At 41.2% G+C, this 17538-nt stretch overlaps 2 protein-coding genes across 6 annotated transcripts in view; both read left to right on the forward strand.

The window, feature by feature from the left end:
• Positions 1-15408, forward strand: part of LOC125762128 (chromosome transmission fidelity protein 18 homolog) — a 92052-nt gene extending 76644 nt beyond the window's left edge. The window contains exons 11-12 of one of the 5 annotated variants that reach the window (XR_007418167.1): positions 8049-8483; positions 8885-8990. Coding sequence is in view for 1 of the 5 variants with exons in the window: in XM_049423921.1 (XP_049279878.1) it covers positions 15297-15311 (15 nt within the window). In the remaining 4 variants the exon portion in view is untranslated. Of the gene's footprint in view, positions 1-8048; positions 8484-8884; positions 8991-15296 lie in introns of those variants that run through there. The other 4 variants (XR_007418168.1, XM_049423921.1, XM_049423924.1 and 1 more) reach the window with 4 other exon arrangements.
• LOC125762127 (cGMP-dependent protein kinase, isozyme 2 forms cD4/T1/T3A/T3B) overlaps positions 15345-17538 on the forward strand; it is a 77414-nt gene continuing 75220 nt past the window's right edge. The window contains exon 1 of the mRNA XM_049423918.1: positions 15345-16195. Coding sequence (XP_049279875.1) covers positions 15345-16195 — 851 coding nt within the window. The remainder of the gene's footprint in view (positions 16196-17538) is intronic.

Below are 17538 nucleotides of genomic sequence, written 5' to 3' on the forward strand. Positions count from 1 at the left end.
AATGTATGCATCCAAAATGCAAAAAAACGCACTCGTGCACACAAAAACGAGCTCAATGGAAATGTAAACCGCTCACGATTAGCCAAAACGGGTACTGCACAAACATTGTGTTTTGCATGAGATATATCTACTCTTCCCCAGCGTAGCAACTACCTCGCCCGAGTAAAGAATACAAACCCCGAAGCCTCATCGGCAAAGCGCCACAAGCACTTACATTGCTGCGGGTCAATTAGAAATGCAAAGTGCATTGAAGGTGGTATGTGCAACCCACTAACCCAAACAACGCCTCGTTTTGGTAGCGTACCTGCACGAATCGACGAGCAGGAGGTCTACGAGAGGCGGAATGTGACCATCCAGTCCGGATCGACATTGTTATTAGCATCATTATAAGCATCATAGATGCATTTATGCACCAGGCGTATCATTTGCGTTATCTGCGATTGTGCAAAACGATCTGTCGGGTCGATCTGAGGCCGTCAATTGGGCTTATTGCAACCTTTACCTTCTATTACACTACCCCATCTCCTCCGTTATTACATGCACTCACTGTAAGCTACCCCCGTCACGTCTTCCGTTTTACGATTTGTGCAGCTTTGCAGTAGAAGAACTGCTCATTTAGTGAAAATTTTCGATTGAAGATGACCACAAGATATCCTGAGCCCTGTGACATTTAGTAATATGTTAGAATAAAACGGAAGGAAGCATTAAACGATACGAGGTTATATGCGTCATGCATGTCTGCATGCTTCATGTAGAAGGTACAATTTTTTTTTGTTAATATAATACAAAACTAGTACATTGTCTACTAGAATCAATAACGTTTGAGTTGTTCAGTCTCTCTCGTGTTGGCATAACGACCCTCAATGGCCATGCCGTCCATTTCTGGCATATTTGACTTGTTTTACCAAGTAACCAGATAGTCAGTCCTTGCTAGGGGGATGGATGGTCCAGATGGGATTTGAATCCCGGTCGTGTCGTGTAGAACCGGCGTCGTTTATCACATACCCCACCGAAACCGCCGTTGTTGTTGAGTCATGGATTACATGACTTGGACATACATTTATATATGTTGTGTTTTTATTTGATAAAAACGACCAACGAATGTATAATAAATTATTAAATAACTCTGTACAACGTTCTATTTAACTCACTGTATCTTTCTCTCTTTCATCATTGCATATGGGGACAGTGTATGCGTATGGTCCAAAGTACGCACACTCACTCAACCCGAAGATCCATCCATCCCCCCAAAAACCACTTTATATACGCACGCACGTAGTTGTGCGGCTATCGGACCTGTTTAGCTTACAGGGTAAACCGATATTTATCAATCAATAAACCTTAATTTTCTTTAAATAAAATTGTGGTAACATCTGGGAGGTTTTATTATGATTTGTTGACAACTATCTTTAGTGCATGTTACACATAATTTAAAGGATTCCCTTTTGGATGTTTTTGGGGATATTTGTAACAACGTTAGAACTACTTCTGAAGCACCCTGTAAACCACACCGGATCGGAGTACCGTGATTTACGTTGTTCGCTTGTGGTGTTTTAGTCATAAGTTGCGCGTTTTGTTGTGTTGTTACTGTTGCTTGCTATTGCGTCCAATCTTCACGTGTGCCAAAGTTTAAACAGTTTTGTTTTCGTACTACTTTTTACGATCATAATCAAGCCAGTTTTGTGCATGTTCCATTACATGAATTTACCTTTTTAATGTGCCGATGGATGTATGATCGCATCCCTTTCGTTGAAGTGAAAGTAGTCTATCATTGATTTTGTGGTTTAAGAAGTGCGTGTGAGTGAGGGAAAAGAATTTGCTCCCTGCTGTGCCATAGAGCCGCACTGATAACACACAAAAAAGACGACGTATATTATTACTACCTCACGCTGCATCTTCTAGTTCGTTCAGTTTGGTGTGAAGTTCGGGCACGGTCGCGCACGACCGGTGTTATTCTTCGTGATTGTGAGTAGCTGTTCAGTTTTTAAGACCTTGTTTATTATGGGTGCACATTTTCACAACAAATCAACAAACACCTTTCAATATTATTTGAAATTACATTTGTTGGATATGGATCTGGAGACTACGCATCATTGTGCTTGTTTCATATTTTATGGAGATTGTCATTTCGGTGAAAGAACTGCCAATGTAGTTCTGAAAGCAGACAGCACCTTCAAAAGCAAAAAAACTCTTCTCGTGACACACATACACACAAACATCGAACATAAAGTATGATTCGCGATCCACCGCGATCAGCACAGCTGGTAGATCGACGTACAGAAGCATTATCCACCATTGTGTGTGTGCGCGCGCTTATGGCTCCTCTGTACAAAACTGTGCTTGATCGCGTGCTCCCGTCACGCATTCCTCTTCGCGTTGTCATTCGCGCAACACGGTGTAGTTTTTCTCCCCTGTTTCGCGGCTCATGCAAGTGTGTATGTAAACGTGCGACAAAGTACGCCGGGTTTTTTTTTATTGCTTTCCCTCCCTTTGACACTGCGTTACTGTGAGGCGTCTTTTCGCCTCACAGTACAGAAGAAGCTTTCCTCCCCCAGAGAGGTGAGTCTCGCGTAGATCGCGCGGAAATCGCTTGCACCGGGATCGTTGTGTATGGTTTGTCTTTGGAGCTTGGACGCTTGTGTCCACTGCGGAGCTGTGTGTGCATTTTGCTGCATAACGGTAAAACCGGGTGTGCAACCTCCGGGATCTAAAAGAAGTAAACCGGACTTTTATCAACCATTATCGGCGCCCCGGATACACGATGCAGATCACTGTTCGCCTTCAAAGGTACGTATCATTGTTTCTTGATTACCTTACACCGTGGCAACAGCCTGTATGCGATAGCAATAGAATAAGTGACTGTACAAGACATACAGTGTAAATAAATAAGCATAAACAGCTCAAAATTAAAGTCAAAATGTACCTAACAGTGTGAGGTAAAGCGCTAAACAGATCATTTCCGATCGCTTACCCTCTGTGCGTGATGTGTGCGTGTGACATTGTGTTTCTCTAGAATAAATCTTCCCTCGCATTGCTACGATAACCATCGCTGTTGTGTTACCAAGTAATGTTAGTAAAGCAAGGCTTGATCTCCACCACGCGTCTTCTAAATGATGCGGATGATCAACAACGTAGGCGTTTGTCGTTTCTTTGTTTGAAGGTTGTCTGTTGCGGCCAAAGAAATGCCAAATCTGTGAGCGGGATGTGCTGCAATAGAGTGTGTTTCTGTTTATTTATAGAACAACAAACACATAAATGTGTTTGCGTGCGTGTTTGTGTGTGCGTAGGGAGAAGATCCATTTCCGTGGTACTTTAGTGGTTCTATTTGTATGGTGTACCTAAATCATTGTAAGCTCGTCATCGTGCGGGGAGATTGCACAATTGATGTAAATTGTACTAAACGCGCGATAAACCATACCGATCGTTATGATGACAGATGATTTTATCAAGGCACATCGTTTTTCGCTTCTACTCTTGCCAACTGCAACGTAGGCTGCCCTTTCCAGCATCCCATCAAGGAAAGATGATTCTAAGAGCAATGATGATTTGACAGCGATTTGTTTACAATCTGTTCATGGCTCTCCGTGCATACCGCTGTGTTCCGTTGTTAAGCAAATCGCACTGTTTAGTTTAGTGTGGTTTTTTAAAAGCTTGGTAATGAATGTGTTTACATCAGATGCACTTTTCGCAGCAATGCAGCAGAATTTGCACTGTACACTTATTATAAAGCTATTGTTTATGTTATTGTTCAAACACGTGGGTGTGAGGAGATGGAGCAGTGCTGCATTAGTTGGTGCTCTTAGCAGAGTACTGCTGGAATGTCTATATTTGTACCGGCGTAAACCTTAGAAAGGAGCCACTATTGACCAGGTTGATAAGACAGAATGTGCAAAGTGGATCTTGAGTACATAAGAAATATAAGGAATGTGATAATGCATGATCTATTTTATAGGTTGCTGGCTATTTAATTCATACATTCTTTTATTCTTTATTTTTAACTTAGTAATTAATAAATATTTTTGTAAAAATTGCGTGAAAAAACATCTTACAAGTGTCGTTAAATGTATCGAACCTTGACAATTCGCTTTACCTTGGTACATTCGTTGACACACTTATCCTTTTATTGCCATCCATCCATTATCACTTTTCTGTCCTTGCGAAATATGTTTAATTTCTGTCAAATTATTCTTCACCTCAACGACACGGAACCCAATACCATTTTCCAGAAGAGTTTCGTTGTTTGTTTCTTCCACGTCCCTATCTACTGCTTGGTGCATTTTGTGGTCTTATCCCAAACACGCCGGCGACGTTTATGACTGACTAATGCTGGCTGTAGGCGTCCATATCGTAAATACGTTGCCGATTATGGCAGCAAAATGACATACATGGCGACAAAACCCTTGGTGCGCAAAAGCGCAAGGCTGTGTGAACAGCCCAGGTCGACAATGTCGGTTTTGGATCTGTGAAATCCGATGGACGATCAGTTTGCTGTGCACGTTTGTAACGATTGCAGCACGTTGAACAGATTACACAGTTTTCGAACGGAACGAGGTTATGATCGTTCGTTTAGGTAGAAAAAAGTTTCCGAGGTAGAATAGTACCAAGACAATAATATAAAAGAGTTTGATTGAACATGAAAATTTCTGCCAAGTTCTGAAAATTTGTCAAGTATACGGAATGGATAATTCTTTTGAACTGAACCTACAGCACTTATGTGCTTAAAGCACTATTTAAATGCTTCTAAATTTTAGATCATGCTTAGATTACAAACGCCTTTATCTGATAGTTTGTTACATACGTAGCAACCACCAATAATGTTGCTACCACTAACCGTCGAAATGGGTCATAGGGAATGAACTTACAAAAGAAAATTAAAATTAGTACAGGTATGAATGAATTGCAAATATCGGTAAAATAACACCTCGTCATTGGAACTCTCACCAGCCGTATCAGACCTCTTCAGCGTCTTATCGTTTACGGCGTATTTTCTTCCTCGTAAAGTATCAGTGTATTCCAATCATTGACATTTCATCAAATCTGTCGTTCTTATTCCGTCTCTGTTCCGTATCGAACGTCACTCGCACGCTTTTATGACCCCCGCAGTGGCGTTTGATCGATTGATTTGTTCGGCCACTTGGTCAAAGGAAATTTGCTTATCAATTTGTTACCGAAATAGTGTCGCCCAACGAGACCGCCGCCTACCGTAGCAGGTATATGCAAAGCAAAAATTGTGCTAATTGTGCAGAGTGCGGTTTTGCAGAGTAAAGTTTGACCGGTCTAAAATATTTCATCGTAAACGATGATACATTCTGATCAATCATTTGCGGTGTGCAAGCATCTGATGTGACATGTTGACTTTTTTCCATTTTTTCCCACTAAAAGTATCGTTTGTGTTTTGCGGTGATGTAATGGGCACATTGATGCTGATGTACTTTTGCTTTTGCGCTCATATTGGCACGGAGTGATTATAGCAATTTCCTTCATAAATGTTTCAACAACCTGGGCTCTGCTGCGCGTGCAAACCCACGGACAGCCCTTTTTGCTCAGTTACCCTCATGCGGTGGCTGTTTTTTTTTCGTCGGTATCTATTTTTATCCTTATCGTGTATCGAGCACGTTATCGATGCCTCGCGAACCGATCGTAGCTGTTAGATTAATCAACGGAGGTGCTGAGCAGTTATGGTCAGTTATCCTCCACAGCGCATATTATCTTTTTCCTAGGGTTACGAACGAGCTTATCGGTCGGCATCGTATGTATAAATGGGCAAAAAGCATTTAATGCTGCGTAAGAGTAAAAATTAATGTTTGATTTCAATACTTCCAGAAATTGGAATGTTTGTGGATTTACTCTGAATTATCTGCAACCGCAAAAGTAGTCAACAAATGAAGATCCAACAAGAAATCGTAGTCAATATTGATTTCTTTACTAAAAGGAAGAAAACATTTTTTAGAACGATAATGAGTTCTCGTGCTTACGGCGAAAGTCTTCTCAATCCACGCATTTGGTAAGAAGCCTCTTGTGTAATATAACCCTAGGCGGTATTGTATGTTTGGAACCAAGGATGCTACTGGTAGTGTATTGTAGATCAGCAAGAAATCGTGCTGAGATAGACCATGACCATAATTTACGTCCATTTTGGCGTTGTTCTATGAAAGATTAATAACGTAAATTGTTTATATTCCGCATGAGACAGCGAATGAAACGGTGTTTAGGAGTACGATTTGTAAACTGTTTGTGTCAATTCAGTGATCCTCACAGAGGCAAGTTTTCATGCGGAATGCTTCTTCCGTATAATTGTTTAGATGGAAAAGAATACTTATTTCATTGGTCAAGTAAGTGCCTAAATACACCGTTGTTTATCAGACATTAAACAGAATTACTTTAGCGTATGATACCTGATCGGGACTGGGAATGATTTTGTAATGGAGTTTTAAGTGGATGTGTCTTTAGCAAGATGCCTGATTTATGTTAACTATTCAATCAGAATAGATCCCAAATTCCTTGGAAGAAAATGGCTTCGCTTCAAATGAAAGAAGTTTGTACTAAGCAAAAAATAAAAAAATAAATCGACACATTAGGGGGTTGATGCATGACGTAAGGTGTATTTTAGCGTATTTTTGAAAGTTTAATTTTACCTAAATCAATAATTTAAGTTTTACCTACATAAAGCTAAAGGTAACTATTTAGCTTTAAATGCTCCTAATAGATAAGCTTTCAAAAGGAGCTCATTATCATTCCTTTTAAAAAATGGATCGTAATTTAAAAAGCAAAGACTATAAATTGCTCGATAAAGTTCCGTAGAAAAAGTTGAAAAACAGAAAACCTGCGGAAATTACAATTTTGAAACAATTTATCAACATGCAAACTGTTATGCTTAATTTCGTAATTAAAATAGCAGCTTGAAACCACTTCAACCGTTCGTCGGCATATGAAAACGCGTAGAAAATATAGCCGCGCACTATTTGACTGTTTTCACACTGCGCGCTGATGTTATTCTAATGCACCCGGGCACTGTTTCACCGTGCCGGATGCACCCTAAACAACAGTGTACGCCAGCTTCTGGAACAGTCATCTTTGCTTTCTATTTATAGCCTTCACTGGAGGACGCATCAATTTGCATTCAAAAGACGCGTCGAGTACTGCAGCTTGAATCCAGTTTGGGTGTCGCGTTTTCGAATTCCGCTGACGTTAAAGAGTAGCAACCGAAATGCTCCCAAAACTGGCTTCACGCCGACCGTCGGCTATGCTAATTTATGTAGATAAACAACACATCGCCTCCTGCATCGTTGGAATAAGATGGCAAAAAAGCATAAAAGAAAAAAAGATTAAATGAGAAGATGGTTGTTTTGGACGATTGCTCCTCAAAGGCAAGTGGCTCCTTTCGGTTGGATTATTTGTGGTCCTCAGCACGACAGTGGTTCACGTCGCTAGTGTGACGACCGGAAAGCGCTGTGCCGTTCTATAAAGTCGGTGGATTCGTGGTTTTCCATTCTTCCCGCATTCGTAACCAAACACAACCTGTTCTTACTAACGAAGATTCCTCGATCGACCTTTTCGGGTTTTATGGGTCCAAGATGCTGGAGAGTGGATGTGGATTGCGTTTATTATATTGTTCACTGATAGTGATCAGTAAATCCGCTGACACAGGTTTGCCTGCTTGCTTAAGCTGAAAGAACATATTTTTTTATGCAAAGTTTACCTCGGAATCAAGTCTTCTGTGCATTTTTCATTCTATGAAACGTATTAAAGAATGTAGTTAATTTACATTCGCAAACAAAAACAGAAGACGGCCGCAAACGGTTGTGAAATATTTTTAAACCGTCTTATCATATGGCAGCATCCGTAGGACAAATTTAGATTCGCAAAAGCGCATGAGACCTTTATTTTTAAACGTGGCGTGATTTGTGTCGACTTGAGCATTACTTATAAAATTTTATATTGACGAAAAATTAAAATTAATGTTTATTTTGTTGCTATGTTTTCAAATTACTAATATCTTGCTTAACTTTCTTTACAACTCTTTTAACTTTTTTTTTGTTGCTTTCCAGATTTATGCAATAATCGGAACGGGATCATTTGCACCGAAAAATAAACTGAAACCGCGGTCATTGCCAAGGCGCTTGAAGAATCGAACAAATATATACCCTGTTTCGCCTTCGTGAGAACGTTTCTCCGCTTTTAGTGGTGGATTATGCCAATTCTTGCTTGATGTGCTGTTTATTTGTAGACGGTTTATTGTACCCGCCGTATTGTTGTTGCCCGGCATTGTGCCAATTGTGCAGTGGAAAGCACCGTAAAAACGGTGTTTTTTTATCGCGTGTAATACGAGTGCGTCGCCCCGCCAATACGATGCAGCCAATTGCATGCAGATTTTTTGCATGCAGTAACAGAAACCGATAAGAGTATTCTCAATTCGTGTGTGTGTGTTTTTGTGATTTTTGTGTGTGCTTCGTAGAAACGATTCGTAGAATTTGTTTGAAAATGTAATTAAGTACCGTAAAGGGTGATTCATGGATTAGTGTATTGCAAGCGTTTTAATTTTAATAGGTTTTTAACAAAAATGCACAGTTTAATTACATCACGCGAAAAATTGTTATTCTTTAACATCAAGTAAAAACTACGAAACTATCCTATTTATGATAATAATTATTGTTTATGATCTTCTCACGATCGTCGATCGGACGATCACCTCTAGTGTTTTGCAGTCTTGTAACATTTAGTAATTGTTATCCTAATTCTCAATTAGAAGGAGCTGAATGATAAATGTTAAAAAAAAAACATTTATTTAAACAATGATCAACTGTTTGATCTAATTTATTTTTATATAAATGTTATGCGAAAAGAAGGCCTTTCATTGAATGTGATCTGTTTATCTCCCTGTCAGCTTATGCCTATCAGTTAATTTAAACTTGCATACGAATCGCATCGAATGGAACAGTGTATGTGTGTGATTTAAAATAAAAATATTTACAAAAAAGTGTACGCGTGGGTTTCCATCCCCTCGTCTTCAGCGAGACTTGAGTGTGATATTGGTGCTATCAGCAGCTAACAACGGGCGTAGTGTAGTAGCTTTACTGGCGTGTGTCGTGCAGTGTACAAGTGTGTGCTATGTGTGTACCGATTTTGAATCAAGTGTTTAAGCTTATTATTAGTGTAATGTCTCCGCGTCCATAGTCGCGCCCGCGTGTGTGTGTGTCTTCCAAGTTCTCAATTAAGTCGAATCGATTCGAAGTTCCTTCGCCGCGTTGGTGGCACCGCAGCAAAGAGCAGGCGTTCAAGAAGAAACGAGAAGCGCCAATCGACGATCGAATAACGCGCCGGCGGCGGCCACTCAACGACATCGACGACTACAACCGTGACGATTTGCGTTGCGTTGCTACATCGATTCGTCGACGAAGCGCTGCGGCATTGTGTTTGCGCGGGCATTGTTAAAAACAAGTCCGCGATATTTCAGCAATTTCAGTGCGTTTCGAACGCTCCTCCAGCGCAGGACACAGTGATCCCTTTCGGAAGTGGTACGTACCCAAGTTGTCGATATGGTGTGTTCGATCATAGGCGGCAGGCATAAGGTGATGCGATGGGGTTTCTGGTGGGTCCGTTGGTTTTTGAAGTAGGTGCGAGGCCAGAATCGTTTTCCGTATGACGAGCTTAGTAAGGTGGCTGTGTGAGGTTACCGATCAACATCTGGCTAGTTCTGCTTCGATATTCGATCAATCAGTGATGGCAAAGTTACGAAACCATTTGAATGCTGGTGGCGAACAACTTTCCTGTGGGCGCATAAAGTGTTGCTGAAGTGTTAATTTTATTCAATATGAATGTTCTCTTCAATTGATCAGTTAGTGAACAGCTGAGTAGTGTTGATGATATCCCAGAGTAGTGTAATCGTTTGAATCAAACTCTATTAAGGGACGCTGTATGTAGCTGTATGACGATTATAGTTGAGTCGGAACAGCCCTTTCTCATGAAACACATTGATCCTACGATTAGAACCGGATTGGAAACATGCCAAGTGTTTGGACAAACAGGTAGCGCGTTCCCTACTAAGCAAGGTCATCGCAAGGTGGCGATAGATGACGCGAACCTTTCAAAAGATCTCAAAAAAGTCTGGATCAACAGCGAAAAAATTCAAACGTATTGATCAGTGTGTTCGCACTGACGTACAAAGCAACGTTAATAGTGAACAAATTTGTCGAGTTTCACAAGGATAGATATATCTCCTACGGCTGATGAGAAGTGCTCCGCTTGCTGTAGCAGCGTATCACGTGCTATTTGTCCCACTCATCATCAAAAGGTGCTCTGTAGGTGAATAGGAGGTACAAAGAAAAACTTCCCTGTTTGATTCCGGGCTCCAATAGCATTAGGTTATCAATTGAGCAGAATCAACAAGCACAGCAGTGCGGGCTTAAAATAGCACATTTTTTCTACGGTTCAACCTTAGGGTGGCCAGTTCCGCCACTTTGGGTGTTAGTTAGTTGCTGAGATGAGGCCAGAAGCCTTGAAATATTATTTCCCGCAATGGATGTATGTTTTCAGCTTCATTCGGTTACACTGTGAGAACTCCTATTCGAGGCCATGTGGTGTTGTTGCACGAGATAGATAAGGGACGATGATTTATGCATGCAAACAACCATGCTGCATGAAATGTTTCTGTAGATCTGGTATAGATTTTTGTTTTGTTTTGGGATATCTGGGCCGAAAGATGAAGAGGTCAGAAGCTCCGGAATACTTAGCATATGTTATCTGACGCATGCTAAAGGAAATGTAAAAGCCCGGCAGTATTTCTAGAAAAATGAAAAAATAAGATTAATAGGGTTATTCTAAAGTTTATGGAATGAAAAATTCATACATTCATCAGCGTGGATATTATGTGACTCACCAATGATCATGAATAACTGGGTGTGTATTTCATTCAATGCGATATTTACATAATACAAGGCATTTAACATGAGAAACAAACAATATTCTAACTGAATGGGAAATCAAGAATCATTAAATTCACAATCGTTTAATTTGCTGGTCTCACAAACATTCAACAATTCACGATACATCTGGGTGCCAATGTCCTAATTTATGAGTAATAACTTCACTCAACAGTCGCGACCTTCAAGCGCCACGTCATTGGGTTCACTTTATTGAACCAATTTGCAGAATTGCCTGCTATTAAAAAGCCTACATTGACAGTCATTACCCGGGGTCGGAGTAGCCGATACGATTCCTAGGTTCCCGGTTCTACGGTGGGACAGAGTTCGTGAGGAAAGCATTAGTGAGATTCCGCCGGCGTGTTCTTTATGATTCCGCACATATGATGGGAGTGTTTTCCTTTCTAGACATTTATTGCAGTATCGTGTTATTCACGTCGTTTGTTTGTTTATTTGCTCTTCCCCAAACGCGGGTGCATGTTTGTCGGTAGAAATTCGCAAGGTTTCTTCAAGTTTGATAACACGCCGAGCAAACGAACCCGACGGCCTTTCGTATCTGTGACCCAGTTTCGTCAATACCGTATATTTTTTGGTGAAGGATAAGGTTGGGTTTTTGGATGCACGAGTGTTCCCTGATTTCATGAGGTCTCCAGGTTAATTTTTGGGGAAACTTTAAGTGGCCATGACTTCATATACTTCATCATACATAAGCTGTATTAAATATAATTTCTCGATTGAAATATCTACAGCTTACAATAATAAATGGTCGAACAATGCAGTTTAGCAGTCAGTTAAATTTTGTTTCAACTTTCCTGTGTTACTCATATCCTCTTTAAGATTGGTATTTGTCAAAATTTATCAATGTTTGGTATATTGAAACTATTTTTTTTTGAGTACGATGATAATTAAAATGTTATAGAAAAATTCTACCCTTCTATTTCACAGTACACTAAAACGACAATCTTGATCGTACAGTTCGTATAGCAAGCAATAAAATTTCAAATAAATCTCGCCAATTTATGGAAATGGCTAATTCAGGTTTCGATTGCAAATAATACTTCTAAAAAGTAGATTTGCATTACACTGCCGCTAATTGCCTGCCGTGACGTAATACGTTTCGACGAACATCCCACGAGTTGCTGTTGAGTCTTGTAACGTGACAGCAATTCGTTTAGGTAGCTGTTAAATGTTCAGTAGAAGAACGTTCTACTGTCAGATTTAAGCGGTTTGACCAATAATGAATGTAGAAAGTACAAAATAGTCGATAGTAAGATAATGATAACAATCCTCTGCTGTGAATTCATAAAAGACTTGCGCATCCTACTAACACTCCACGTTGGTTTGATACAGCCTCACATGATAAATACAATTGGTTTAGATCTAATGATCGCTAGGACTACTTACTGATTAAAGCTATGTGTCAACACGGCTTTACTATAAATGTTTGCAAACAGCCAGTACCGCATTGAAACCCATTAGGCGAGATTAGTTCTCGCTGTTGATCGCACCTGCATGCGTGGACAATGTAGCCACACGCATTAACATATGTCGGCGCATCCACCATCAACCATATCGGGTGTCTAGCTTGCTCGTATGCCTCGGTGTTGTAGTAGTACGTTCCCTCCCATGTCTGTCTACTGACATCGGTAGAACATAAATCATGAAATCGGTGAGCATGGTGGCATCGCGTGAAGTGAACCTTACCAACGCGGAACGGAGGAATGGTGAATTACAACGAAGGGAAGCATGTGTATACCATTAGTGTCGGTTTGCGTTTCATTACCACACTGTATCGTGCAGCAAGCGTTTGAGCAAGGTGGCCAGTAGGTAGGTTCCGGTAGCGATAAGCTCGACTGAAATAATCGTTGTGGATTGGTATGAGGCTGAAGGAAGACTGATTGTATTTGGAGGAGGATTGGTAGTGCTAGATCGGGAGCAGTGGTTCGTGATCCTCCACTCATCGTCAATGGAAACTGATAATCGTATAAGAAAATATGGTTCAGTGTGATATGCGTTTCACAGTGATTTACAACTTCATCTGCCTACCTATATGGACCAGTGAAAGGTTTTTTTTTATATAATTTGTTTAGAAATATTTATGGGGGGCAGTCTAGTAGAATACATACATTTATCACGTGTTGTCGCTTTTCAGATGTTATTCTTCTTTCGATTAGAAATGTTGCATTCGTCCTACATGGTGATTTTTATTCTCGAGCTTTGATCCCTAAATGTCGCACTGCAATTATTGTTAGGAGAAACTTCTGTATCTGTTCCTTACTATTATTTTCTCGAGACTACAGGCAGTTTTGGAGATTAGATCTATTGATTTTGATTTGCACACAGTAAAATGTATACATTGTAAACAATTGACACCTTTGGATAAGACGTTGAGTTGAATAATTTCTTCATCCATTTTACTTGATCTAATGAGCTTATAAAATGTTCGTTGCAGTTACCCCTATCGCTCATTCGCCGAGCAAACCCGCGCTTATGGCTTCATTAAACAACCAAAGCTGACGGCATGTACCTAACTTTTCACCCTGTCGCTAGTATGTAGTGGCGGGAAAACGGAAAACATCACTCATACGTTATGATATCACTATGAAGCGTGGCGGCTAGGACCGGTTCGATGATGGTGACTATAAATCATGCACAGAGCCATTGGAAATAATGTACTCGATCCAGCTGAGCCTCTCCACGCTGCATACAGTGCTGGCCTATATGTTTTGACCCCTGGAGAATACATTTTAAAATGTAAAGTAGGAGGGAACAAAGAAACAGTGACAAAAAACACGACTAGCACAACTAAATGATATCGGTGGTGGGTTTTGTGCCTCATCGACAGCCTTCTAATGATCGCAATTAATTTAATGCACATTTTCAATGCAATCCGCACGGCCCAACATTAGAGGGCGCAGAACGTTGCACTGCGTGGTGTAAAGTAAAACAAAAACAAAAAAACGGAACCATGCGAGGTTGTGGCTCGCATGTGCAAGCGCATGCTCGGAAGCCAGTAAATAGATAAGAGGAAAAAAAGGTGAAACAACAAATCGCGTATAACTCGGGGCGGAACTGGCGAGTGCTCCGAAAGAATTAATATCTATGTGCTATGCTATAGTTGTGCATTTTTCGTGTAGGACCGTTTTTACTGCTTACCTAGCTTACTGCATTTATTTTTCCTCGATTGTCGCCGCCATCATCGTTGTTTGCTAGCTGTGTACCAGTTTCCTTTAGCGGTACCGTTGGGTGGGAGAACGTTTCTCTTTTCAATTATTTAATAATTGTAATCAATTGAAAATTTATGCATGAAACGTGTTTGCAAACGGTGGATCGTGTAGCAGGCATGCGAAAGAACGAACGCAGTCATAAAAATTAATCTGCCGTTTTTCATTCAACTCAACAGCAAACCCGCTTCCACCATAGAAAAGCTAGTGATATCGTGTATGGATAGCATGATGCTTCTATTACGCACGGTTCGAACGATCGGTGTTGGATGCTGTCGGATGTTGCCAATGCGGGACTTAAATCATTTCTCGTCAGCGTTGAACCGAGTACTGAGGTGGTTGGTTAGAGTTTCATTTTGCCTTCGTTACTTATTCGTCAGTATATCTCAGAGGAGTAAGAAGGACACGTTGCATCCGATCGATGGTTGCGATCATTTGTTAACCTGGTGCAACCTGGCGGTTTAGTTCGATTCGAGCAAGCAAGCGTAATGGGTTAATGTTTAATTAGGTGGTGAAATACATTTCCGTTTTAGACAGTTGCGGTGATAAACCGGTGGCGCCGGAAGTGTTCTGTTCGATCGTATAGCTACTGGTGTTGCCGAAGGAGAAGAGAGTGAAATTGAAAACGTGATTCCAATCGACTATGGTTTCACACTTCTGTTCTAGGGCATGTTCTGGGACATGATATTTGTGTCTCTTACTGTAAAAGGATATGTTTCTTGCTATTTGTTTTTTTAGCTCTGCTGTAAAGTACAAATTCTAATTATTTCATTATTAACAATAATTTGAATTTGTAACGTATTTCATGAAAAAATCAAATTACATTTTTCGGAAGTAATGGTAAGGAATGTCAATACACAAAATCTTTGTTTTTCAATTTTTTTTTTTTGCAGAATGAATCGTTCAAATAGTAATAAGACACGTTTATATATTGAAACAAAAGCTAAAATTTGTATTATATAGTTTCATGCATTGTTAATCTTTTTGGTATTATTATAGCACCTTACTGTTGTAGATAAAAAACAAACGGCAATGCCATTCATAATCTCCAATGTCCACCTTACCGATGCCAATGCCTATCTTTTACTATAACTTTCACTCGCTCATATGTTATCCTTTTGGTTCTCTCTATTTCTCTCTTGCTTTCGAATAGATTTTATTTTTATGACACCACCGGCAGCAAGCAGCAAAAATCGTGTGGATGCGCGTGTGTTTTGACGGGCTGTGCTTCGCGTCACGGCGCCCGGCCGTCGAGCAGGAGACGCAGACGGTCTTGTGCGGCGCAACCGCACTCGACGCCCAGCAGCTCGGCCGGCTGCTTAAGTACACGAACTTCGCGTCCCCCGCCGTACCACCCGTTGCAACTGCGCCACGGTTCGGCGACGTACTGACATCGGTCCCGGTCGCGAAGAAGACTGCCGCGTCGTCCGCGTCGGTTGCAGCGACCGCATCAGTCAACGCGCACGGTTTCGCGAGTGCAGATCGTTTGCAGCGGCGGAGCAGCAATAGGTGCGAACAGTCCGCGACCGCGAGTGTTCCACGCGACCACAACGATCACGACGGCAAGATGAGTGAACAGATCGCGTCGGCGGCCACGGTGCCGACGAACGCGTCTGATACCGTCAACAATAATCTGAACGCGGGTACGGTGAACAGCTACAAGCAGCTGGCCCAGTTGCAAGGCGACCAACAGGTACAGGGCATCCTGCAGAACCTGTTCATTTCCGATGGGGAAGCACTGGGGTTGTCGCCGCAGGTTCAGGAGCTGCTCAAGGTCGTCCAGGCGAAGGATATTCGCATCCGTGAGCTGGAAGATCTGTTGCGGCAGAAGCACGATGAGGTGGCGGAGTTGCGTAGCCATCTGGACAAGTTCCAGAGTGTATTCCGGACGAGCGGTGGTGCGACGGGAGTGTCTCCCGGTGGTCGCAAGCTCGGTACACACGGCGGTGTCCAGAGGCAGCGTGCTCAAGGCATTTCGGCCGAACCGCAGAGCGAGAGCTCCGTGCTGGAGCTGATGCACGTCACGTTCCCAAAGTATGATAAAGAAGAAAGGTAAGTAAAAATATATAGACGAATATTCTGTGTTCTATTGAAAATTACTGAATCTGAAGCAGGTTTAGTACAATTGTGTTGAGTGGGATTTTTTTTATCTCGAGTTAATTTCTGCAAAAACCATGTTTTAATTTTTTTGAAGAATAACTAAGAAACCGTTCATTTTTGAAAACTGCTTGAGTATTTGAATTTGTTCTATTTCCATTAATGGAATTAAAAGTTACTTCCATACAAATTCTAGCTGTATCAGAAGCATGTCTGTTTCCAGTAGCCTACAGTGGCAAAGGCTCACTGACCTCGTTCTCGATTCTCAACCCTTCAGCCCTTTCCCTTTTGCTTTACCATTCGGAACACGTCACCCGTTTACAAACGACTCAATTGTTGAGCGTCGTCTTAGAAGATGCATCGTCGACGAATCGTGCTGACGGGCCATGTTGCGTTATGTGCAACTTATTTCACAGCGAACTATCGTATCGTAGGGCAAGGATCTTCACGTGCATTGAATCTATATGAGCTATCTTGCATTCGATCAATTAGAGCACTCGGTCGCTGTACGATGCATCTGGATCTGGTTTTGGTGTAGCGACCCTGTAGCACGATACGCAAGGGCGCAATAAATGAATCGCTGATGTGATCGCTTCCGATTTATTTTATTTGCGATCTATAACATGAACACATATGTTTATAGATGTATATACATATTCATTTATTGATGATGAAACGATAACCAAAGTTTCACTCTAAATTATAGCTGTATAATAAACAGTATCTATTTATTGATTTCTGCTGTACCGATTATTACAGTGGCCAGTTAAATATTGAACCACAACTTGGTGGGCAGCCAGATCGGCCTGTCATTAAGTATATGTGACTTATCTCAAGTGCTCCTTTAATGTACATTATTATCTCTATCACATTATCATTTCATTGTGCGTCGAATTTCCTCACCCGTCGGGCTGATCCGGTGCTAAAGTAGCTAAGGGTTTTTCATAATAATGTCTGTGCAAAAACTAGTTTTTTAGGATAAAATTTACGGTCCTAAAACGCTCCCATTTACCCACTCTAGCAGTGGTAGCAACATTTAGATTCTACTGTCTAAAGCATGCGAAGGAACAACCCTGTCCCAAAACGTGTCCGTTCGTAAAATCACGCCCCAAAGGCTCCACCCTCTCGATACAAAATGCTTCGAGTGCATTAAACAAAAAAAACCAATCCACGGCGAGGGTTTGTGCATTCGTTGTGCACGAAATGGCACAATTGCATAGTGTTGCACAATCGTACACATGGAGTCGACGCATTTGATGGACCTTTTTGCGCTCTAACGATAGAGAGTGTACTTTTGC

This window comes from Anopheles funestus, chromosome 2RL, assembly GCF_943734845.2.
Source record: "Anopheles funestus chromosome 2RL, idAnoFuneDA-416_04, whole genome shotgun sequence".
In the NCBI taxonomy this organism is placed as follows: Eukaryota; Metazoa; Arthropoda; class Insecta; order Diptera; family Culicidae; genus Anopheles; species Anopheles funestus.